This window comes from Bos indicus x Bos taurus, chromosome 27, assembly GCF_003369695.1.
Source record: "Bos indicus x Bos taurus breed Angus x Brahman F1 hybrid chromosome 27, Bos_hybrid_MaternalHap_v2.0, whole genome shotgun sequence".
Lineage (NCBI taxonomy): Eukaryota > Metazoa > Chordata > Mammalia > Artiodactyla > Bovidae > Bos > Bos indicus x Bos taurus.
The window spans coordinates 2,284,152-2,310,027 of record NC_040102.1 but is presented as its reverse complement, the minus strand read 5'-3'; the positions used below and the strand labels follow the sequence as shown (position 1 = coordinate 2,310,027).

The 25,876-nt window shown below is 42.4% G+C and overlaps 1 protein-coding gene across 3 annotated transcripts in view; it reads left to right on the top strand.

The window, feature by feature from the left end:
* The window catches only part of CSMD1 (CUB and Sushi multiple domains 1), a 2,076,272-nt gene that overhangs the window by 1,971,258 nt on the left and 79,138 nt on the right, over positions 1-25,876 (top strand). For all 3 annotated transcript variants that reach the window (XR_003509135.1, XM_027530260.1, XM_027530259.1), the window contains exons 50-51: positions 6,197-6,382; positions 24,099-24,293. Coding sequence is in view for 2 of the 3 variants with exons in the window: in XM_027530260.1 (XP_027386061.1) it covers positions 6,197-6,382; positions 24,099-24,293 (381 nt within the window). In the remaining variant the exon portion in view is untranslated. The remainder of the gene's footprint in view (positions 1-6,196; positions 6,383-24,098; positions 24,294-25,876) is intronic.

Genomic DNA, 25,876 nt, shown 5'->3' with positions numbered 1-25,876 from the left:
AAGTGAGCCACTGGGCACGCTTCAGCAAGTGGCAGAGAAATTAAGGTTTGTGAGAATGAACAAATGATTGCTGGAGTGAAATCTCAGAGAAAATGGCAAGAAAATAAGATATTGGCAATACTCTGAGAGCAGGATCATAAAGGGCATTTACTGCATTTAGTAAATTAAGCTGAATATTGTGCAAAATACTTAGCAGCCTTCCCACTGATACATTGCCTCGACAAAGGAATGGCTTCAGAAAGCCAAGGTTATAATTTCATTATTTTCAATACTTTGTTCAAAATGATGTCCATATGTCTATGTTTTTTTTTTTTGTTTGTTTTCCATCTGCAAATTTTTATTATGCCTCATATATATACACACACACACACACACACACATATATATATATATACACATATGCATTCGTAGAGACACATATACAGGGCTTCTCAGGGGGCACTAGTGGTAAAGAACCTGCCTGCCAGTGCAAGAGACGTAAGAGGTGTGAGTTCAGTCCCTGAGTTGGGAATATCCCCTGGAGGAGGACATGGAAACCCACTCCAGTATTTTTGAACCTCATGGACAGAAGAGCCTGGTGGGCTACAGTCTATAGTGTCACAGAGAAGGCATGACTGAAGTGACCTAGCACACACACACACACACATATATATATATACACTCACACACAGAAATACACACACTCAAATACATGTATACACAGATACTTATATATATATATACACATATGCACTCATATACACACATATGTATACATATATAATAATACATACTATGAGGGCTACTCCATTTCTTCTAAGGGATTCTTGCCCACAGTAGTGTATATAATGGTCATCTGAGTTAGATTTGCCCATTCCAGTCCATTTTAGTTCATTGATTCCTAAAATGTTGATGTTGATTCTTGCCACCTCCTTTTTGACCACTTCCAATTTACCTTGATTCATGGGCCTAACATTTCAGGTTCCTATGCAGGAACGTTTAACAGCATTGTTCTTTACAGCATTGGACTTTACTTCCATCACCAATCACATCCACAGCTGGGTGTGGTTTTTGCTTTGGCTCTGTGTCTTCATTCTTTCTGGAGTTATTTCTCCAGTCTTCTCCAGTAACATATTGGGCACCTACCGACCTGGGGAGTTAATCTTTCACTGTCATATCTTTTTGCCTTTTCATACTGTTCATGGGGCTCTCAAGGCAAGAATACTGAACTGGTTTGCCATTCCCTTCTCCAGTGGACCACATTTTGTCAGAACCCTCCACCTTGACCCATCTGTCTTGGGTGGCCCTACACAGCATGGCTCATAGTTTCATTGAGTTAGACAAGGCTGTGGTCCATGTGATTAGTTTGATTAGTTTTCTGTGATTGTAGTTTTCATTCTGTCTGCCCTCTGAGGGATAAGGATAAGAAGCTTACAGAAGCTTCCTGATGGGAGAGACTGACTGTGGGGGAAATTGGGTCTTATTCCAAAATGCAGTTCTTGGGTGCAATCTCAAAAACGACAGAATGATCTCTGTTCATTTCCAGGACAAACCATTCAATATCACAGTAATCTGAGTCCATGCCCCAATCAGTAATGCTGAAACAGCTGAAGTTGAACAGTTCTATGAAGACCAAAAAGATCTTCTAGAACTAACACCAAAAAAAGATGTTCTTTTCATTTTAGGGGACTGGAATGCAAAATAGGAAGTCAAGAGATACCTGGAGTAACAGGCAAATTTGGCCTTGGAGTACAAAATGAAGAAGGGCAAAAGATAACAGAGTTTTGCCAAGAGAATGCACTGGTCATAGCAAATACTCTCTTCCAACAACTCAAGAAACAACTCTACACATGGACATCACCAGATGGTCAATTCCAAAATCAGGTTGATTATATTCTTTGCAGCCAAAGATAGAGAAGCTCTATACAGTTAGCAAAAACAAGAAAGGGAGCCAACTGTGGCTCAGATCATGAACTCCTAATTGCAAAATTCAGACTTAAATTGCAGAAAGTAGGGGAAACCAGTAGACCATTCAAGTATGAACTTACGATTATACAGTGGAAGTGAGAAATAGATTCAAGGGATTAGATCTGATAGACAGAGTGCCTGAAGACCTATGGATGGAGGTTCAAGACATTGTACAGGAGGCAGTGATCTAGACCATCCCCAAGGAAAAGAAATGCAAAAAGGCAAAATGGTTGTCTGAAGACGCCTTACAAACAGCTGAGAAAAGAAGAGAAGCAAAAGGCAAAGGAAAAAGGAAAGATATACCCACTTGACTGCAGAGCTCCAAAGAATAGCAAGGAGAGATAAGAAAGACTTCCTCAATGATCAGTGCAAATAAATAGAGGAAAACAAAAGAATGGGAAAGACTAGAGATCTGTTCAAGAAAATTAAAGATACCAAGGGAACATTTCATGCAAAGATGGGCACAATAAAGGACAGAAATGATATGGACTTAACAGAAGCAGAAAATATTAAGAAGAGGTGACAAGAATACACCAAAGAACTATACAAAAAAGATCTTCACGACCCAGATAATCACGATGGTATGATCACTCACCTAGAGCCAGACATCCTGGAATGTGAAGTCAAGTGGACCTTAGGAAGCATCACTACAAACAAAGCTAGTGGAGGTGATGGAATTCCAGTTGAGCTATTTCAAATCCTGAAAGATGATGCTGTGAAAGTGCTGCACTCAATATGCAAGCAAATTTAAAATACTCACCAGTGGCCACAGGACTGGAAAATGTCAGATTTCATTCTAACCCTAAAGAAAGGCAATGCCAAAGAATGTTCAAACTACCACACTACTCCACTCATCTCACACACTAGCAAAGTAATGCACAAAATTCTCCAAGCCAGACTTACACAGTACATGAACTGTGAAATTCAGGATGCTCAAGCTGGATTTAGAAAAGGCAGAGAAACCAGAGATCAAACTGGCAACATCCACTGGATCATAGAAAAACCAAGAGTTCCAGAAAAACACCGACTTCTGCTTTATTTGGCTATGCTAAAGCCTTTGACTGTGTGGCTCACAACAAACTGTGGAAGATTCTTCAAAAGTTGGGAATACCAGACCACATGACCTGCCTCCTGAGAAATCTATGCAGGTTAAGAAGCAACAGTTAGAACTGGACATGGAGCAACAGACTGGTTCCAAATCGGGAAAGGAGTACATCAAGGCTGTATATTGTCACCCTGCTCATTTAACTTATATGCAGAGTACATCATGCAAAATACCATGCTGGATGAAGCACAAGCCGGAATCAAGATTGCTGGGAGGAATATCAATAACCTCAGATATACAGATGACACCACGCTTATGGCAGAAGTGTAGAGAAACTGAAGAGTCTCTTGATGGAAGTAAAAGAGGAGAGTGAAAAAGTTGGTTTAAAATTCAACATTCAGAAAACTAAGATCATGGCATCTGGTTCCATCATTTCATGGCAAATAGATGGGGATACAGTGGAAACAGTGACAGACTATTTTTTGGGCTCCAAAATCACTGCAGATGGTGACTGCAGCCATGCAGTTAAAAGACACTTGCTCCTTGGAAGAAAACCTACGATCAACCTAGACAGCATATTAAAAAGCAGAGTCATTACTTTGCCAACAAAAGTCTATCTAGTCAAAGGTATGGTTTTTCCAGTAGTCCTGTATGGTTGTGAGAGTGGGACTATAAAGAAAGCTGAGCACCAAAGAGGAGAAGGCAATGGAACCCCACTCCAGTGTTCTTGCCTGGAGAATCCCAGGGATGGGGGAGCCTGGTGGGCTGCCGCCTATGGGGTCGCACAGAGTCTGACACGACTGAAGCGACTTAGCAGCAGCAGAGCACCAAAGAATTGATATTTTTGAACTGTGGTGTTGGAGAAGACTCTTGAGAGTCCCTTGGACAGCAAAGAGATCAAACCAGTCAATTGTAAAGGAAATCAGTCCTAAATATTCATTGGAAGGACTGATGCTGAAGCTGAGACTCCAATACTTTGGCCATCCAATATGAAGAACTGAATCATTGGAAACGACCCTGATGGTAGGAAATATTGAAGGCAGGAGGAGAAGGGGACGAAAGGGGATGAAATGGTTGTATGGCATCACTGACTCAATGGACATGAGTTTGAGCAAGCTCTGGGAATTGGTGATGGACAGGGAAGCCTGGGGTGCTGCGGTCCATGGGATCGCAAAGAATCGGACACGACTGAGCGACTGAACTGAACTGAACTCATACACACACACCCACACACACATATGTACATGTACCCTCATGCACATATATACATATACACTCATATATATATATATCTACACACTCACACACATATGTACATATACACTCATACACATGCACACGTATATATATATATTTCAGATTGTTGAAATAGCTGATCATAAATTTAAGCATAAGAGAAACTTTGGAGTTTAAATTTTTCTAGAACTTGGATTCTTATCAGTGCTACATTTTCTTTAACTCTTCTGATAACTCCCTATTGCATTTACTGAAGATCTTGATACAGAAAAAAAAATCAAAGACAGCAACCAAAAAACTCAGACTTAGCCGCAGGTGACCTGGGTGCCTATAGAGCAGAAGGAGGTCTCACTTGGGAATCAGGTCTGTTCTCCAGCCCCAGGTTTTAAACAAAGTCACTGTGCTAATCCAGGTGAATAATTCCATCTTTCTGACCCTCTTCCTTACCCATAAAATTATATGTTTATATAAACTTTTTCAACCAGTCGTTCCTGCTTTATCTTACTAGGTGTGTATTCTTATTGGAAGCTATGTGGGAAATATTTTAAATGATCTAAATTTAAAATCCATGATGCTTCAAAACCCATAACATCTTCGATGTAGATTGAATAAAAGAAGATCCTTAAATTAGTGATTGCAAAGATTTCCTTTGACAAGTGCTCCTAAGTTGTATGTGTATTTGGGGACATTCCTGTCTTATCACCTTCCGTTACTATGGATTCTGTGTGCTCACTCACTCAGTTGTATTCAACTCTTTGGACCCACCAAGTGTAGCCCACCAGGCTCCTCTGTCTATGTGATTCTCCAGGTATGACTACTGGAGTGGGTTGCCATTTCCTCCTTCATGAGATCTTCCCAACCAAGGGATCGAACCCACATCTCTTGCCTCTCTTGCACTGGCAGGCAGATTCTTTATCATTTACAATACCTGGGAAAACCCTGGGTTCCTTACTGTAACTTATTTAAATTCAGAGTTGTTTTTGTTGTTTCATCTCACGGTAAATAAGTCGGGGTCAGAGCTAGTAAATTTAAGAAGGAAGTGCTTATAATAACTTCTTTGTTCATCTTACTAGTTGTTAAAAATTCCTTCCTCTTTGGTACCACTTTCTTGCCCAGCCTTTCAGGCTAGGGTGGTGGGAGGGGGGTTCAGAATGGGGGGCACACATGTATACTTGTGGTTGATACATGTTGATGTATAGAAAAAATCATCACAATATTGTGAAGTAATTATTCTCCAATTGAAATAAATTAACTAATTTTTTTTAAAAAACTGGCTTGTGTGTCCATCCCTGTAGAACTGAGCCTTCTGTTCTGAGTATCTCCCTTCATTCCTTAGTTCTGAAGCCCCTGCTTTTTGACTGATAGTTGATAAATTCATACATTTTATAACAATGGATGCATTGATGCTCTTAGCTAAGGTAATATTTGTCTTGAAACAAAATTTCCTGTGCTTTAAGTAAAATGAATCTTTGGCGAGTGGGGTGAGGGGACTTAAGCTGTGGGAGGTTAAGACCTGAGGTGAGCTATTCCTAACTCTGATTCCAATGAAATCTCAAACCCAAAGAGTCAGTATGGTGATAAATTTGTGATGGTAAAGATATTAATCTATGCTTCCTTCCCCATATTAAATGAAATATAACACATTACACTGTTCTCTTCACCATGACCGTCTGATAATGTCCATGTGATGAATCTGAGAGCCACCAGACATACCTTCTGGAATAATAAATTTTAAAGATACTGTATTTGACCCATTTTTCATCGTCTCTCATTAACTCTTAAGACCGAAACAACTTTGTAAATGTGCCTGTTTATGCCACACATGAGAAATGCTAATATTTAACAGTTTTTATATACCTTTAAGATGAGACACAGAAAAAGAAAAGAAGAAAATTTCATCGCATCTTGTCAGAATAACCCTGAACTTGTCGTTTTTTGTTTTTGTTTTTTTGTTTTTTTTCTCTTCAGCTGTGTCCTGTGGAATCCCAGAGTCCCCAGGAAATGGTTCATTTACAGGGAATGAGTTCACACTGGACAGTAAAGTGACCTATGATTGTAATGAGGGCTTCAAGCTGGATGCTAGTCAGCAAGCTACAGCCGTGTGTCAGGAGGATGGATTTTGGAGCAACAGGGGGAAGCCCCCCACATGCAAACGTAAGTGTCCAATGCTCTGCCTGGCTTCACAGATTTAAGGAGGAACAGATACATGGGTGAGAACTCTGTACTCCACAGTGCAAGATCCTTTCCCTCAGCATATGAGCTTTTGTCTCTGGCTTGTGGTCATGTTACATCAGTCTATTCCGTATCAGCCACTCTAACCATCAACATAACCTCTGTGGTCGTGAAGGCGGATCATATTTTGGGTCCATCAGCACCTAGACTATGAAATGTACACAGAAAGTCCTGGCCTTGCTGCCATGTTCAGTTTGGAGAGATTCAATCAGGAGGTTATTGAGACATCAAGCACTCTACACAAAGTATTAAAACATAATTCAACAAAGTTTGTTCTGCGTCTCCCATCTCACTGAGTTCCCTGAGTGTCAAGGTGGTGCCTGGGTCTATTTGTACATCACCTGCTCTGTGTAACACACTGATGCTCAATAAATGCATCACTGATTTGTGAAATAGGGTGAGTTCTCTGGAAAGCTATTAAGAGTATATGATGATATTCTTAAAAGAATCAAAAGTTTGGACTCATTCTTAAACTGTAGTCTTAAAAAAAAATAATCAACTCCATAACACAAAGCCAAAGAGAACAAAAGTTCACACACACACACACACACACACACACACACACACACACACTTGTACGTGCCCACACACACACTGTATACCACACTTTTCATTGAAGCTATGTTAAACTAGCTTCAAATTGGAAATAATCTACCTACCTAGTTTCTAAAAATTGAAAACTACATAGTATTTCTACTTATACAGTATTTTTACTCTTAAGACATTATATCAAAGTCTTCAATTATAAAATTAATTTATTGACTTTTTTATGTATAGTATTTTGGTCATGTTAAAATTATTTTAACTTTCTAGGTGTGAACATATAAATGTTTACAAAAATAATCAACTTCCCTCCACAGGTTTTATTTTCCTTGCTGTCATTTTAACCTATGTTTTTCTCTTTTGCAAATATTCGTTGCATTTTCAGAAAGTCAGGAAGGCACCACTGAGACAATCCTCATCCCTCAATGAGAATAGTAAAAAGGCCCCCACTGACCTTTTTGCTATCTCCATAGTCTTGCCATTTCCAGAATGTTGTAGAGTTTGGAATCAGTCAGTAGCCTTTGCAGACTGGCTTCTTTCACTCAGTAATATGCCTTTAAGATTCCTCCATGTCTTTTCATGACTCAATGACTCATTTCTTTTTAGCGAAATAAAATTCCACTGTCTGGATGGACCACAGTGTACTTATCCATTCAACTACCAAAGGGTATCTTGGTTGCTTACAAATGTTGGCAATTATGAATACAGCTGCTATATACCTCTGTGTGCAAGGCTTTGTGTAGACATAAATTTTCAACTCCTTTGCATAATTGTAAGGGAGCATGATTGCTGGATCACATGATAAGAGTATGTTCAGCTTTGTAAGAAACCACCACATGTCCTCCAAGGTGACTGTACCTTTTGCATTTCCACTGGCAATGAATGAGACTTCCTGTTGCTCCACACCCTCACCAGCATCTGATGCTGTCAGTGCTGGGGTTTTGACAGTTCCCGTATGTGTGTGCTGGTACACCCTTGTTCTAATTTGCATCTCTCTGATGACATATGATGTAGAGCATCTTTTTACACATTTATTTGCCATCTGTCTGCCTTCTTTGGTGAAGTTTCAAATTAGGTCTTTTGCACATTTTTAATCAGAACATTCATTTTTTGTTGTTATTGTTGAGTTTTAAGAGGTCTTTGTATATTTTGGATAAGAATCCTTTATCAGATGTGTCTTTTGCAAATTTTTCCTCCTGGTCTATGACCAGTCTTCTCATTCTCTTGACAGTGTCTTTTGCAGAGTTTTTAATTGTAATCAAGTTTAGCTGATCAGTTCTTTCTTTCATGGAGCATACCTTTTATCTTGTGCCTGAAAAAATTGTCCCCAAAATCAAGGTCACATAGATTTTCTCCTGTGTTATCTTCTAGGAGTTGTGTGCTTTACATTTGGGTGTTTGATCCATTTCAAATGAGTTTTTCTAGAGGGTGCCAGCATTTATTTTTGCATGTAGATCTCCAGTTGTTCCAGCACCATTTGTTGAAAAACTATCTTTTTTCCATTTGTATTGACTTTTGATCAATTGTCAAAAATCAGCTCTGTTTATGTGAGGGTCTCAGGCTCTCTCTTCTGTTATGTTGATCTCTGTGTCTATGTCATGCTGTCTCCTCGTTTCTGTTTTTACTAGGAAACTGACCTAATAGAAAAATTTTCAGTTTCCTATAAAATCCATCCTGTTTGGGATTGTAAATATCTCTAGGTGCATATTTGATTTTAGTGAAAATGTCCAGGTAGACATGGATACCTCTGTTTTCTTTAAAGCTATAGGGAAATCATTTTGCTTGAAGATAATACAGCTCATTGGGGGTCACAGATACACAGTCCCTGAGGTATTTATTTTAACCATGGAAGCTTTATCCTTAGCTTAACTGAAAGGTGTCTCTCATGGGGGCCTGTTCTTCCTCAGGATAGAGAAGTGAACATGCACAGTCAGTCTGTCACTATAATGCCAGTTCAGTTCTTCCTGAATATATGTAGGACAGAATGCCTTTCAGTATAAACACAGACTTTTTCTTTTTTTTTTTTAATATCTGTATGAGTCATGTTTATGTTAAGGCAACTCTTCATTGGGTAAAACAATGCACAACTACACCTTCATCTCAAAAATTCTAATGCAAGTGGTTTATTGTTGTTTATAGTCACTCAGTTGTGTCCGACTCTTTGCAACCCAATGGGCTGCAACACACGAGGCTTCCCTGTCTTTCACCATCTCCCAGAGTTTGCTCAGGCTCAGGTCCATCTAGTCGGTGATGCCATCCAACCATCTCTTTCCTCTGTCATCCCCTTCTCCTGCCTTCAATCTTTCCCAGCATCAGGGTCTTTTCCAGTGAATCAGTTCTTAGCATCAGGTGGCCAAAGTATTGGAGTTTCAGCTTCAGCATCAATCCTTCCAATGAATATTCAGAACTGATTTCCTTTAGGATTGACTAGTTTGATCTCTTTGCAGCCCAAGGGACTCTCAAGAGTCTTCTCCAGCACCACAGTTCAAAAGCATCATTTCTTTGGTGTTCAGCCTCCTTTATGGTTCAACTCTCACATCTGTACATGACTACCAGAAAGACCATTGCCATATATGGACATTTCTCAACAAACTGATGTCTCTAGTTTTTAATACACTATCTAGGTTTATCAAAGTTTTTCTTCCAAGGAGCAAGCATATTTTAATTTCATGGCTGCAGTCACCATCTGCAGTGGTTTTGGAGCCCAAGAAAATAAAGTCTGTCAGTGTTTTCATTTTTTCACCATCTATTTGACATGAAGTGATGGGACCGGATGCTATGATCTTAGTTTTCTGAATGTTGAGGTTTTAGCTATCTTTTTCACTCTCCTCTTCCTGCCAATAAATAGATTAGCATTCTAGATATTCACCATGAGTGGTTACTATGTGAGAATTATGAGAAAAAGAAGCACAACATAGCTTTTTGAGTCTCAGGTTGAGGATGGAGAAAGAAGAGGCTCAAAGAGAGGGAAGCAGACAGCATTTCTTGAATTCCATTGGGAAAGTGGGTGAGGTCTCCCTAAGTCTGAGAGTCACTCTTAACAGGAGACCTGAAGGTGCCCTAGCTTACCTGTGCTCTGCCAGGACCTCAGCCTGACTGTCTGCATGGGGTTTTGGACAGACAGAATGATGTAAGCTCTACGGGAGAGAAGACAGACAGACAGACATAGAGAAGGTAACATGAGTGCCTGGTCAGTCTTTATGGAGGAGGCAGTGCTCCTGTGGGGACTGAGCTAGGTCTGCTGAGATGACAGTGATGACCTACACCCGTATTTTGAGTGGTAATTCTAAACACTTGTCTATGTTGCAACATATAGTGATACTAACAGTCCTCTGGAGAAGGTAGTGTTTTCTCCTCTTGCTAAATTCATACAAAGTAAATAACTGAAATATCCAAAGTTCACAATTTGCAACCAGATACATTTGATAGGTCACATCATGAAAACGTCTGGGGAAGCATTTTGTTGTGGTCATGGTGTCCTGTTGGAGGTCCCCTGCTACCACCGGTAAAGCCATGTGGTGACCGTTTGGTTTGGCACCAAAGCTCTGGGCATCCCAAAAGCACAGTGGCCGTGACCTCCCCAGGCCTGCCTGGGGGCCCAGTGCATTGTGCTGTGGCCTGAGCGCAGGCCCTTCATCTCATGAGCCCATAAAGAGACAGTTTAAATATCAAATAGATCTCATGATAAGCGGGGGTGATAAGGAGAAGACATATGAGAGTTCCCACACTTGTGAAATACGCCTAGAGATCAGACGTCCTAGGATGTTCCTGGCTACCCACAGCCAAGAAGAGAGCTCAGAACCACAGTCTGGACCCCCAGTTCTCTCCTCCGAGCCATCCTCCTCCCGCCCTGCATTTGCTGCATCATGTCCCGTCACCTCCACCCACTCCACCCAGTACACTCGTCTGCCGGCTCAGGCCCCACATACACCAAGTCACCACCGACAGTCTCCTTCCACACAGCCACCGGCTCCTCATTTAAGCACGTACAAATCACAACATGACACTTCACTGCTTAAATCCTCCCAGGAGTTCTCCTGGCAATTAGGATGAAATTCATTAATTTGATTATTTTGCACTCACTTCTGCAAAAGGCAGATATTATGGAGAGGCCACCTAGGAACCTGAACCAGCTTGACCAAGCGGAGACATAGGTTCAATCCCTGGGTCAGGAAGACCCCCTGGAGAAAGAAATGGCACCCCACTCCAGTATTCTTGCCTGGAGAATCCCATGGACAGAGGAGCCTGGTGGGCTACAGTCCATGGGTCACAAAAAGCTGGACATGGCTTAGTGACTAAACCATCAGCACCACCTGGGAACCTGCCCCAGCTCAAGTTTGAGACTGATGCCATTTAGGCATTAAGGGGCACACCATATGGATGATAGCTCATGTAAGACTGGTCTCAGACTCCCGTATCTTCCAGGCTAGATGCCCAAAGCTTTACACAAATTGACCCTTTTAATCCTACTGAGGAAGGCAGTTTTGTTATCCCAGCATCTAGATATGAACCAGGATGAAGTGGTTACGTTGACCAAACCCACAGACAAAGTAGCCGAGTCGTGGTTCGGTTCCGGGAGACCCTATTCCTAAACTCTGTGTGGTTCTGCCTCTTGGAATTGATTTCTCTCATGATTTTTAAGTCTCATAAAAACCAAGAGCATAAACAGAAGGAAAAGGTGCTACTTTAATCTAACATATAATTCATTCTAAAAAGTATTAAATAGCTGATGGTAAGGAGGGAGTAAAGTTATGTTTGAATATTGTAGCAGAACCAAGTGATTTCAAAGACAATGTATATTCATGCCTAAAATTTTCTGTGAAAATCAGGAATGAGAGGTCTTTGGCAGTTCAAAGGCACATGTTACATCAATTAAGAGAGCTGCTTTGTGCTCACATAAAGCATTATGTTACGGCACATAGAGTGGTTTCATTTATGAATATATTTGATTTTTCTGTTTTAAATGCACATCTAGATGTGCAACTGCTTTAAAGTTGTAATGAAAAAATTAAATAACAAAACAGTTTCTTACATACACATGAGGTCCCCAGCCTAAGAAAGTTATTTGTTCAGTTAAATGATTGTTAAATGGGGAAAAGCCAATTTGCATTTTAAAGCCTTTTTTGACACTGACTGGTACTTGTTCAGTAGGACAGGAAGATAAATATAATATTTATAGTAAAATGGGAAATCAACCTTAAATTTGCTAAGTACAGTCTCAAACTTTCAAGTATTTTTCCCTTTGTTTATTAGACTTCATTAAAATTCCTTGGTGTTCAAAGGCTGGAAAATCTATTTAATTTTTTGAGGGGAAGGTTTATCTTTTTCACATTTTTTCAATTGAAGAAACTGAGCAGAGTAAGCATAAAACTTTTCCTCTTAGTCAGAAAGTTTGGTTACTATTAAATTCTGAGATGTGTATTTCCCCAAGGCCAGTTCCTATGTTGGTACGACACAGTTTGTATAAGTTTCTTTAGCATCTGAAAAATATGTAGATCAGTACTGGAACCTCAAGAGATAAGAAGCACTTCAGCTTTGATAAGTAGTAACTGTAAATGGTAAATAAACTGAGTTCATGTTGCCCTTGGGTTTACTAGAATGAAGATTATAATAAATAACTGCATTTCAGTTCGCATGCATCCCCCAGTTGTACAAATCTCAGGGCAGACGTTTGAGGTTCATTCTTTCCATTTTAATTATTTACCGAAGCTGGATTTGGACCATTGACGGCATAAATGATGCTCATGCCGTGATGAACTAGGGAGAGCGGTTTGGGATGAGTGTCCCAGGTCTGCTGGTCTGACAGTGATGAGCAAATGTGCTCCTCGCCCTCTGCTTTCAGGAGAAAAACAAAACCACTAAGATTACCTGCCAACAGTAAACAAAATCCCAATGTGCGGGGGACTTTTTCCTCTTTCAGTTAAAGTTATCAGAGAGACAAGTTTTTCATTAATAATATATTAAGGACTTGCTCCACCTTGGGCACCATGAGGACATTAAGTGATTAAATCCAAGGTATATACATTTAAGGAAAGAAGGAGTAAATTAAAGCCACACGAAACAGCTTTATATCATCTGCAAATAGCCCAATCGAGGAACAAAGATTGCACATAAATTATCTATTTGTGCATATGTATGTCTGCACTCACTTGTCTGTAAAGGATTTATACACATAGTCATACATAACACACATATGTGTATGCATGTGGTGCTGTGCTGTGCTTAGTTGCTCGGTTATGTCTGACTTTGTGACCCCATGGATTGTTTCAGGCTCCTCTGTTCATGGGGATTCTCTAGGCAAGAATACTGAAGTGGATTGCCATTCCCTTCTCAAGGGGATCTTCCCAACCCAGGGACTGAACATGGGTCTCCTGCATTGCAGGCAGATTCTTTACTGTCTGAGCCAATGTTGAGGTATTTATCCCTTTAGCCCCTCAAAACATGGCCTTATCATACTTGTGTTTCTTTATTAATTATTTCTGTTTTCATGTAGAGTTCCAATTATATCATCATTTAACAATTGGATGAGCGTCATTTAATCATAGATCGTATTGCTAAACTGAGCGTCAGACCAGCCGTTCACCTGCATTGTGGACTTTCTCTCTGTGCTGAGCACTTGCTGAGCACTCACCCGCATTCCATCTTCAAGTCCCTGTAACAAAAAGTCACCATTGTTATTGCTGCCCTCAGAGGGTGCATGAGTGCCCACCCAGGGCTGCAGGGAATCCCAGCCAGAGTCAGGCCTGTGCTTGGCCCTTGGCTGCCAGCCACGTGGTGCTGGACTGCTGTGTCCTGTGTGTGCAGTGGCTGTAGAGGGTCCTTCTTGCCTGCACTGGGCCTTGACAAGAGATATCAGTTAAGATGTTAGCAAAGCTGTGGGAGGAAGGCCAGGCCACCCCTGATCTGAATGCAAATTCATCATGGCAAGCTACAAATGCATTTCTAAAATTATGTATTAAAGCTCTGTGGGGAGGAGTAGTGAAAGCTCCATGTGCAAGCTGTGAGCCCTTAGCTCTCTCCCAAGACTGCGGTCAGCTGTGAAATGAAAGCCCAGATCAAAGGGGCATTTTTTTTTTTAATTGGAGGACAGTTGCTTTACAGTGGTGTGTTGCTCTCTGCCAAACACCAACACCATTCAGTCATAATTATACTTCAACCCTCTCTCTCACCCCACCCCATGCCTCTAGGCCGTCACAGAGCTGGCCTCCCTGTGCTCTGTGGCAGCCTGCCGCCAGGGAACTACTTTAAGCACGGTGGTGTCCACGTGTCAGCGCTGCTCTCTCAATTCGCCCCTCCCTCTCCTTCCCCAGCTAGCTGTGTGCACCAGTCCATTCTCTGCACCGCAACAGGCAAGACAGGCGGGTGGCCCAGGGGCGAGTGCCCCTTCCTAAGGCCCAGTCTCATCCTCGGGGCTCTGAGACCTGTCCATGTGCCTAATGTGGGCTCAGGAAACGGAGGGAAAAGGCGGGGAGGGGGACGCCCTTCCACTCCTGGACAAGGTGTTGGTGGATCACAAGTACCTCATTAGCCCGCACGAAGTGGTGAGCGGCTCACTGACTATAGGGCCGGGTCCAGCTGCTCACCCTCTGGAGGCAGCATTCTGTGGGGCGGGCGTGGGCTCTTCCAAGCAGGGCAGGCCTCTGCCAGTCTGCGGAAGCTGCTTACTGGAGACCACCAGTGGGTGACAAACCTCTCTGCTGCACATTGTGGGGAAAGACCGTCTTAAGGCTGCATCTCACTGTTGTGCAAACGTTTCACGTTCTTTTAGGACTGTGATGCTTTGGGGGAAGTAAGCTGTTTAAAGGACTCAGATTCTGTCATTTCAATTGTGTTTTCAGTCCTTTATTTTCAGGGCCATGTATGTTCTACTCTGTATAATGTTCCCATCTCTTTTATTTCATTTCCAAAGATTGAATATAGGTTCCTCTAGCTTTTTGCATTTTAGTTAGAATTGTGAACTATGAACAGCTCCCCGTGGCTCCCTGATAAATATGAGAAAGTGGGGTTTGCACAGAGGTTGAAGAATGGGAAATGCAGGGTTTGTGGTACCCAGGTCCTTTATGGCCCCTGAGCACCGGCGTGTTTGTTATTCCTCTCCACATTAACACTGCTCAAGGGCAGGTGTAGCTTTGGTTCACGTTTGTAAGTTTATAAATATTTCTAGAATGAATGAATGAATGGACCGTCCGCAGTGTGGTCTGATGCCACTTAATTTGCTCGCTCTCTTTCCCTCATTTGTTGTTCTTGTCAAACACCTGACCACTGCTCAGTGCAGGACATGGTCTCCTCTCAGACAGGAGCTGCATGGGGCCCCCTCTTTCAGACCCCTCTGAAGACCATATATCATCAGTTCCAATGAAGACTCAATGACCTGAAGTGACTTGCAGTGAATTTAGTTTAGAAAACACTCCTAAGTCAGAAAGGCTGGGTCACCGTGGAACCCCTCTTACATGTTCTTTTTACAGACACTTGGATTAGAGGTACTACCTTCAGGGACTTCCCTGGCTGTCCAGTAGTTAAGACTCAGTGCTCTCACTGCTGGGGCCCCAGGTTTGATCCTTAGTCCAGGAGCTAATCTCCCACAGGCTATATGTACATCACAGCCAAAAAAAAAAAAAGAGAGAGAGATGGAAAAAAGAAAAGCATTCAATTTTCATCCTTTCCAAGGGTCGGTTTAAACTCATTTCATGTAATTATAAAATTAGCTATGATATGTAATTTTTTAAATGGATTTTTTTTATGGAACCTGGATTGAAGAATTGAAAACAAAAATCTAAACATTTGCCACTTAGGATCACTAAGTGGAAGAGGTTATTTCAATATTTTCTTGTTGAAATCAGATTTCATGGGTGGCATTTAGGCTGCAGAATATTGGTTATTGGACACAGTTCTAGTTAGTGATGTAAATGTTCTCCTAACTTTTTTTTTTAAATTAAGTCCGACCACAGTAACAAAATGACAAAAAGCCCAGGGCAGGAAAAAAATGTGCGATCTCATGAAGGTTTTGGAAACTGCAAGAATGGGCAGAAATCTGGCAATCCCAGATCACTGAGAACTTGAGAGTCCTGAGAGTCCAGGCTCAGGCAGGAACCTCGGAGGAGAAAGGACCAGCTCGTCTGTGGTCTGTGCCTCTCAAGAGCCAGTAACTTGGGTGAGCCTCTGAGCAATGCCTGACAAGCTCACTTCAAAACTCTATGTATCCACCTGCTCTTATTCTAAATAACTCATAGCTAATCATGCAGTCTGACTTAGCTCTGAGGTTAAAGCGCTCATTTAAAAAGAATGATCGCCCTTAGGAATTCCAGGCTCTCAACCTAGCCTTTCTGGAAAGGCTTCCTCACAGGGCCATGTTGAAGTCAGATGGCATGAAATGCACTGACGTCAGAGCAGTACCCTGGGCATCCCCACTTCATGCCCCTGACTTACCGAAGCCAAAGCAGTGTGCTCCTCTCCTTTCGAGTCAAAAGAACCAAGGCTAGCTCAGCCTGTCCCCAGCCAGTAAGTACAGACTGTGAGTGGAACCTTGAAAGCTCTGCTGGGTTGTGAACACAAGTAGTTATGTTGTTGTTGTTTAGTTGCCAGTCATGTCCGACTCTTTGCAACCCCATGGACTGTAGCCTGCCAGGCTCCTCTGTCCATGGAATTCTCCAGGCAAGAATACTGGAGTGGGTTGCCATTTCCTCCAGGGGATCTTCTCGACCCAGGGATCAAACCTACATCTCCTGCTTGGCAGGTGGATTCTTTACCACTGAGCCACCCCAGGAAGTCCCCACAGATAGTTATGAGTCTGATTAAATCATTTTACTCCAGTGGCATCAGATCATAATTTTATAAATCTAATTAAATGTTCTTGAACTGAACATGGTAGCAGAAAGCACTCGCGCACATTGACTGTGATGGGGGAAGTCTGTTACAGAGAGAAGACGCCTGCACCCCTGCATCTCGATTAGAATTTCACAGAAGATTTATGAGCAGGACCTGTAATTCACGAGAGGGGAGACCGGAGGGTTTTATTCATGGTGGCACCGCTGCCGCTGTCTGAATATCTGAAACAAAACAACTGTCAGCCTGCCTGGTTCGCCACTGGTGGGACGACTCTGTCATAAATCAGAACCACTCATGGTAAAATGAAAAGTCAGTCTCTCTTGAGCAAAATGTGAAATGTTTGGTGTTGTCTCTGCAACATTCACAAGATGGAAAAACTGCATCCTTTCTGCACAGAAACTTTATTGTCTGTGCCTTCAGTGGGTATAATTTGAGAAGAGTACTTCTAAATAGTAATTTAGGTGTTTTTATACAAAACTGCATCAACCATGTCAACCCTTAATAGGAGTGACCATGTGACTCGAGAGTGGCTATCTATACATCTGCTCTTGAATTTTTTTGAAATAGAAGAAAATTATTCCGTATGAGTTGTGTGCCTTTTTTTTTTCAAGGTGATAGAAGATAATCTGTATTTCTGTTTTTAAAAAAGGAAGGAATATGAGATAAACTGGCAGATGGAGCACTTTCTATCAATCCAGCTAAAGCTGCCTGTTATGGAAAATGTTTAATTTAACTAAATTTGACCTGGCAGTTGGCTCACTTACCATTGTCATAAGTGCTATTTGATAACATTGATGAAAACAAAACACTTTCTTTTACTACAGTTCCAGATGGACCAGCATTTTAAAGCATTCTTTAACAGTTGTCCTTACTTAGGTGATATTCACATGCTGATGTGCCCGCAGTCCTCGCTGCTGTAATTGGTGTCACTGGTTTTAGTCACTTACAGAGTAAGTACCCTTGTCAACTGGTGGACGGGACGACAGGCCCAGAGGTGCGCAGGTAGGGGTCCTGCCTGGGCTGGGGCAGGACCTGCCCAAGCCTGCTCGGTCCTGCCCGACCTCACTGGCTGGTCTGTAAAATACTGATGACAACAACCACACCACCAGTGTGCCCTGACCCCGTGTGCCTGTGAGGATCACTTAGTGTGAAATTACATATACCCTTAGACATGCAGTGTGAAAAAGGTGTCTATTTCTGGAAACACTGGGAGAGCACATCTGTGGAAGCAGCAGGACTCTCATGGCCCGTGACTTCAGGCAGCTGGGGGGCTGGCCGGTGCCTGGGGAAACCCCCATGGATGCTAGCCCAAGACGGTTCTGTTAGGAAGAACAAACTGCTTTCTCTGAGAATGTCAGCTCAGCCGCCCGCAAGCTGCTTTGCTGCCTTCTGACTGCACCTGGGCCCTGTCACTGTGGGTCTCAGGGAGATGCGCTTGGTCACTCGCTGGCCTCTGAGTGGCAGGGCCGCCCCGGGCACAGTGACAGCCCGCCTGGCAAAAGCCATCTGCAGGCGCCCAGCCCCGCTCCCCCGCCCCTCTGCCGATGCCCATCTTCTTCCTGTTCCCATCTGCTCCTCGTGTCTCTGCCCTGGCTCCTGGCTCAGCTATACGGAGACTGTCAGTCCGCACATTCCTCAAGCTTTGCCTTATTCCATGATGTCTGATGTCATGAAAGGAAAATATCCCTATCAGGTAAAGTACTCAGTTCTCTGTACATTACTCATGCAGCTCCCTCCTGTGATGTGTCCCCATATTCCTCCTGTAGCCTGTGTTTCTGTTCTCTTTCCCTTTTTTTAACCCCTCCAAGTATTGATGCTGTGGGAAGGAATTTTAAAACATAAGAACACAAAAGAAGACGTCTAGTTTTTCTAAATAATTTCCTGTTAAATTGTTAGGCATTGATTTATGTAATCTTTTATATTTATGTCTTATATTTGTATAATCAACGTTGATATTGTTCAGTTGCTCAGTCGTGTCCGACTCTCTGTGAACCCATGGACTCAAGTCTACCCTGTCCTTCACTATCTCCCAGAGTTTTCCCAAACTCATGCCCATTGAGTCAGTGATGCCATCCAACCATCTCATCCTCTGTCGTCCCCTTCTCCTCCTGCTCTCAATCTTTCCCAGCATCAGGGTCTTTTCCAGTGAGTGGACTCTTCACATCAGATGACCAAAGTATTGGAGTTTCAGCTTCAGCATCAGTCCTTCAATGGTTATTCAGGGTTGATTTCCTTTAGATTGACTGGTTTGATCTCCTTGCTGTTCAAGGGACTCTCAAAGAGTCTTTCCAGTACCACAATTCAAAAGCATCAGTTCTTTGGCACTCAGCCTTCTTTATGGTCCAACTCTCACATCTATACATGACTAGTGAAAAAAACATAGCTTTGACTAGATGGACCTTTGTTGGCAAAGTGATATCTCTGCTTTTTAATACACTGTCTAGGTTTGTCATAGCTTTTCTTGCAAGGAGAAAGCATCTTTTAATTTTGTGGCTGCAATCACTGTCAGCAATGATTTTGGAGCCCCCCAAAATAAAGTCTGTCACTGTTTCCATTTTTTCCCCATCTATTTGCCATGAAGCAATGGGACTGGACGCCATGATCTTACATAATTTGTGTATGTGTATGTGTGTATATGTGTGTGTGTACACAGTTGTGTGATGTATGTATACATATATTTTTGTGTCACAAGGCAGCATGTTCTTTCATTGGCACTTAGTTCAACTGTTGCAAATTTTTGTCTGAAAAAATATTTTCTCAACTTTCAGTTTTTTCCAGAATATATTCTTTTTTTGAAAGAAAATGCTCTTTGTGATCATCAGGCCAATGCTGCTAAATCCTTTGACTCCTTGTTTAGTTTTTCTCTGGCCATCAGTAAAGTGTGTAAAACCTGGAAACTACAGAAAAGAGTGAAAAAGGACGAAAAAGGCACTGGCAGTCTCCCTGCCCACAGATGCCCCATCGACTCTCCTCACATCATCCTGTCATTTCCCTTTCACCACTGAGGTCTGAAGCCCGCGTCCTAGGAGACCCTGGGGCTCTGCCGTCGTGTGTGTGTGTGTGTGTGTGTGTGTGTGTGTGTGTGTGTGTGTATGTGTTCTCCAAACCAGAAGCGTCCGTTTTCAGCCTCCCCTCAGATCCAGCTGTGGAGCAGACCCCCCAACACAAGGTGTGCCTCCTCCCAGTCCTCCTCATACGTCTCCACAAAGACAGACTGACTCACAGATGGCGTGTTTCCACAGCACACCTGATTCCTGGTTGTACTACACAGGCACAGGCTTTAAATGGGGTGGTGCTGGCCCAAGGAACAGACCGATGGCAGAGAATACAGACCCGGGGACGATGTTGGTTGGTCTTTTGACAAAGTGAACATGGCATCCTAATGAGGGAAGACACAGAGGTCTTTTCAATATGTGGCTCAACGGGACACTCAAATGGGAAAGTGAGTCTGAACCTGCCCCACAACGTAGACACAACCAAGGCAGGATGACAACAGGCTAAATGGAAAAGGTGGAACATAAATCTGTGAAAAGACAACTTCCCCTTTCCACCAGCCCACCGGCATGAGCCTGGAATCAGGTAAAGACTTTGCAAGCTCACACACACACACAAAAATAATAACAAAGGAAAAAGTAGATATATGTTAAGTTTTAGTACTTTTACTCTTCAAAACCTATGTTTAAGAGCCTGATAAAGGCAAACTTAGAAAGGGTAAAGATATTTATTTGAAGGATGCGTATTAAGGATTGATTAAGGAGTTCCATTGAGAAGAAGGCAGAATGTCAAATAGATAGCACTTACCCCACACCAGGACATATAACTTTTCAAAATAAAAAGACCAGCTACCTGCATCAACAGAGATGCTGGGCCAGTGGGACTCTAATGCACTGCCGGTGAAGGTGGTGAGCTGACATAGTCTCCTTGGAAAAGCATTTGGTTGTGTGTCCTAAAGTTGAAAATATCTTAAGAGCCAGTAGGAGTTCCTCCCTAGAAAAATATCTACAGGCTGGCATAAGATTTTCATCTAAGGACATGCTCAAAGCTACACTTTGTAAAAGCCAAGAATGCGAGACGACCCCCGTGGCTACCATTAAGGAATGGATACATTGATCCATGGAGAATATATAGAAATGCAAACAAGCCCTACAGCTGTATGGCTTAACATGAGTTAGTTCCAAAAGCATAATACTGAAGTCAGAAGTAAGAGACCACATGGGCTTTTAATGAAGAAGCAGAAGGAGATTAATATTTCAATGAAATTGGGTCAAGTGCAGGCAGGTGGAGTTTCCCCACGATTCAGAGCTGACTGGTGGGTGGGGAAGGTGCCTGTGAGAAAACGCAGTGACCGAGGGTGGGGGCTGAGGCTGAGCTCATGAGAGCACTTCTCAGGTTTCTGATTTGGGGGCCTGGACTGCTCACGCTGCCGAGGGTGGGGGCTGAGGCTGAGCTCATGAGAGCACTTCTCAGGTTTTTGATTTGGGGGCCTGGACTGCTCACGCTGCCGAGGGTGGGGGCTGAGGCTCAGCTCATGAGAGCACTTCTCAGGTTTCTGATTTGGGGGCCTGGACTGCTCCTCAGCGTGCCTCCGGGAGAATGGGCAGGCGTGCTGGGCGTGCAGAAGTGTCTGGTCTGGTTCTCCTACAAGGCCCCCAGGTCCGGTGCAGAGCTATGGCTCCCTTGCTTCCAGGCCAAGTGCATCGTCTATGAAATCTTGGTTGGCAGGTCAGGGCAGGGGGATCCTTTCATGGGGATGTTTGCCTTGTTTTGTAAGCAAAGATCCACATGTAGGGAAGCTTACCAAGAAGGGGTCCAGTAACCACAGTTTGCAGGGACCAGTCTTCTGCTATCGTCTTGGTTAGCATAACTCAGATATCACCACCTGAAAAACGTAGTAGGCTTTAGACTCAGACATTTCTGTACACTCTCTTCCTTGAAGTGTCTTTGAAAATATCAAATAAAATCACATCTGCAGAAATTTCTGGAAAGCTCTACCCTTCCCCTCTCTTCCTTTAGTAAACAAAGGGCAAGATAGACTTTGGATAAATATTTATTCTTTTTTTCTTTTTTACTCTCAGTTTCTACTCATATGCTTTATTGCCTCAGTTTCTTTGTGGGTTTTTTATTATTGTTGTTGTTTGTTTATTTGTTGCTTTTTCTGCCACAACACTTTTTTTTGGCATGTTACTTTTCAGAGGGCACATACACTCACACAAACCCTCATATACAGACACACTCTGTGTCACCAGCACTTGATTTAAGTTGGACATTAATCTCAAAAAAAGAAAAAAGAAAACTATGGAAGGACATACTGTTTACAATAAAAGAGCTTAGAGCCTAGCAGAAAGACAGAGAGGCAAGCAAACAATTAAACCAGAATCAGATAATTACAAAGCAAAAGAGGTGATCATGTGGAATTTGGAAACCACTGCTGTGGATAATATTAGTGGAAGAAAGCTTCTGTTCCATTGTGTACGCCAACACTGAATCCTTCTTGGCAGAAATAGAGTTTATAAAAGATTGTTCAGTAATTAAAAACAATCAAGTTAATTCTAGAAGCACCGTCTTGGTGAAATGAAGTGAATTTTATTTGAAATGTGCTGTAGGATTGAAATTAAGTTATGGATTTGTAAAGTTAAAGACGTTAAAGTCTTTTCAGAAATGGCAGTCATGCCTGGAATTCTAAAGGTAATCTGGTTAGGAAAAAAAATTATTTGTATCACTAGGTAGAACACATGAATATACATGTAAATTTTAGGTAATTGTTTTGTCTTAAAAAATATATGCATGTAAATTTTAGATAATTGTTTTGTCTTAAAAAATATATGCATGTAAATTTTAGGTAATTGTTTCGTCTTAAAAAATACCTACGAGAACTAGATCTAAGGATTACTTTTTTCTGAAGTAATTGTTTTGGCTGTGCTGGGTCTTTGTTCCTATGCCTGGGCCTTTCCAGCTGTGGCGAGTGTGTGGGCTTCTCACTGTGGTGGCTTCCGTTGCAGAGCACAGGCTCTCAGGCGTGCAGGCTGCAGTGGCTGTGGCCCTGGGCTCTAGAGCACAGGCTTCGATAGTTGTGGCCCCGGGCTTAGTTGCTCCGTGGCACGCGGGACCTTCCCGGACCAGGGATCCGGCAGGCAGATTCTCACCCACTGCACCTACCGGGGAAGCCCAGAGGATTACTTTCAAAGTAGAAAATCCCTTTCATATTGTAACCCTTGCTGATATTATTATTGTAATAATACCAAAAAGGCCTATTTTTTCTGTCTATTTGCACATAGTAATAGTAAAGTTATTTAAAAAAGATTAAATGGGATATTGGTAACATTTTGGATATGTCTGATTTAATTGTAATGAACTTGTATAGAATTTATAAGTAAAAGATATTTATTAATAGCATTCTGGGGGAAAAAAAAAAACTGTGGTATCTCTAGATGCTTCTTACAGGCTCAATAAATTAATCAATCAGTTCAGCTTTGTCTGTGATGGTTACTAGCTGATGTAACTTCATATTTAGGGAAGTAGAGTTCTAGTTTCTAATGTTGTAAAATTAATTTTAAATATTATTGTACTCTTCAGAAAATGTACATACTTACACGTACCAAATTTTACATATATTGTCAGCATATCCATAAATCCCTTGACTCCACTCCAGTAACACTGTGCGAGGACTACTGCTATTACCACTGTTATTACAGGTGTCTCTACTGCTTTTTTTAAGTCGCTATTGTAATTCTAGTTTGTTTCCTAAAGGCATGAATAGATTCTCTCCTTTAAAACTCGTTAAACACTTTTCTTCACAGTATTAATGCATGTGCCTTGGATTTTGTGTGCTAATAAATCCAGTAATATGCAGAGCATATTACATGGGGAAGCAGGGAATGAGGGCATCTGACTTTCTGAATTTGCTGGAAGCTGGTTTTTCAACTAGTCAGCTACTCTTTCAAGTTTCTCAGAGGTTGGGGACAAATTAGAAGTTAGAGGTTCTGTCCGTGCCTCCATTTACCTGATGATCACTTTCATAGAACCGCAAGACTGTGCAAGAGATTTATCCCTTCTCGTGTCATCTCATGCAGGATTTCCCAGTGCACTTACCATGAGGCTGTGGACTGCAATGGACATCCAAAATCACTTCTGTGTGGCTCTGTGGGTGGTAGGGAAAGCCTGGCATGCCAGGTGAGGGCATCTTTCCATATACCATGGCCCTCACCATGGAGAGCAGGCCTGGTCTGACACTTAAGAACAAAGTGACAACATGAAGTGTATTTCTTTCCAGCGGTCACCTGCCCAGGCATCGAAGCCCAGCTCTCGGAACACGTCACCTGGAGGCTGGTGTCAGGGTCCCTGAATGAGTACGGAGCGCAGGTGGTGCTGAGCTGCAGCCCGGGCTACTACCTGGAGGGCCGGCGGCTGCTGCAGTGCCACGCCAATGGCACGTGGAGTGCAGGGGAGGAGAGGCCGAGGTGCAGAGGTGAGTGACAGGTGTGTCCCCGCCCCCAGGCCCTCCCGCATCCCTGATGGCAACGGCATCTGCCTTTCAATGGTCTGTCATCTGTCATCCTCTGCATTAGTGGTGTAACCAAAGGGCATTTCTTTTCATTACAATGAGGAATGTATATTTTTATCCAACATACTTAACTATATGACTGCTGCCTTAAGTGTTAATGTTAGCTTTTCTTTGTGAACAATCATATTTTACAAACATTGAAATATTATTATAGAATACTCAGATACTTTAAATCAGCTCAAAAACAAATCCAGGCCTATGTTTATAAAGATCAGTCTTATGCCATGTACTGACTATTCAAATCTTCTAATTAGGATCTTGGGAGCTCATGCATTTATGCTAAGGATGTTGTGTTCTCAAATAATAACTGTCTTGAAAAGGGAGATTATGATTCTCATAGGTACAAGATAAGCAGTTAAGCTTCTGAATGGGTTCGTAATAAATATGAATAAATAGAAAAATAAAACAATATTAGTATTGTTCAGAGCTCTATTTGATTCAAACATATTTAATATACAATCTGTAGTAGGATTGTTCACAGGAAATTATCATGCACAAAACAAGCAGTTAGAGCAGTGTCAAATTTATAAAATACCCAGCTTAGCAAGAATAAAGCAGAATAAAAATGGGGAAAGGACAAAAGAAACAACAGTTCACTGTCTGTGATCCTCACTCTGATTCAGTCTATGAATCTGAATGGGGCAAATGGTGATGACACGCCCACCGATGCTCTTCACCAGGATCACGGAGGCGGATCAGGAAGGGTCCAGACCTCCGGGAGCTCAGAGTGAGAGTGGACAGCACCCCCGCCCGAAGCTTATTTATTCATGGGTCCCTCACCATTTCCCAGGGTGTCATGGTCTGACTGGTTGCCCAGTCACTGAAGGTGCTGAAGTTCTCCACATTAGACACCTGAATTAGTGAGCACCCTCCTTCCCGCAACCTCCATCAGGAATCTCAGGCTGTGATTCTGAGACTCAGGCATTAAGCTCAGAAGGCGAGTGAAGGAGGAGTAGGGGCCTCTACCTTCTGCTCTTTCAGACTTTCCCAGCCAACATCCTCTGTCAGTTTCACACAGGACAGAGGGACTTGCACACAGGCGCTGGCTCACCTCTCGTGGGTGAGGAGTTCTCATAGAGCTCCTGCAGATAACCAGTCTCATCAGTTTCCCATCCTCCCTGTTTGTCCTGTGACCCCAAGGTGGGGGGTGTGCTGGACAGGGGGCTGCCTTCTGCACTCCAGCCGTATATACTTAGGGCTCAGATTGCCATTCTGGGATGCTGTACACTTACAGGGAGAGCCTTCCATTTATTTATTTTTTATTTATTTTTAATTTAATTTTTTGACCCTTCTGCATGACATGTGGATCCTAGTTCCTTGACCAGGGATTTAACCCAGACCCCCTGCAGTAGAAGCACAGAGTCTTAATCACGGGACCGCCAGGGAGGTCCCTAGCCTCCTATTAATATTTAAAAGAGTGTTTACAAAAATACTGATTCTTTTGCTCTTTTTCTCTTTTTAATTTTTTAAATTATGGAAGTATAATA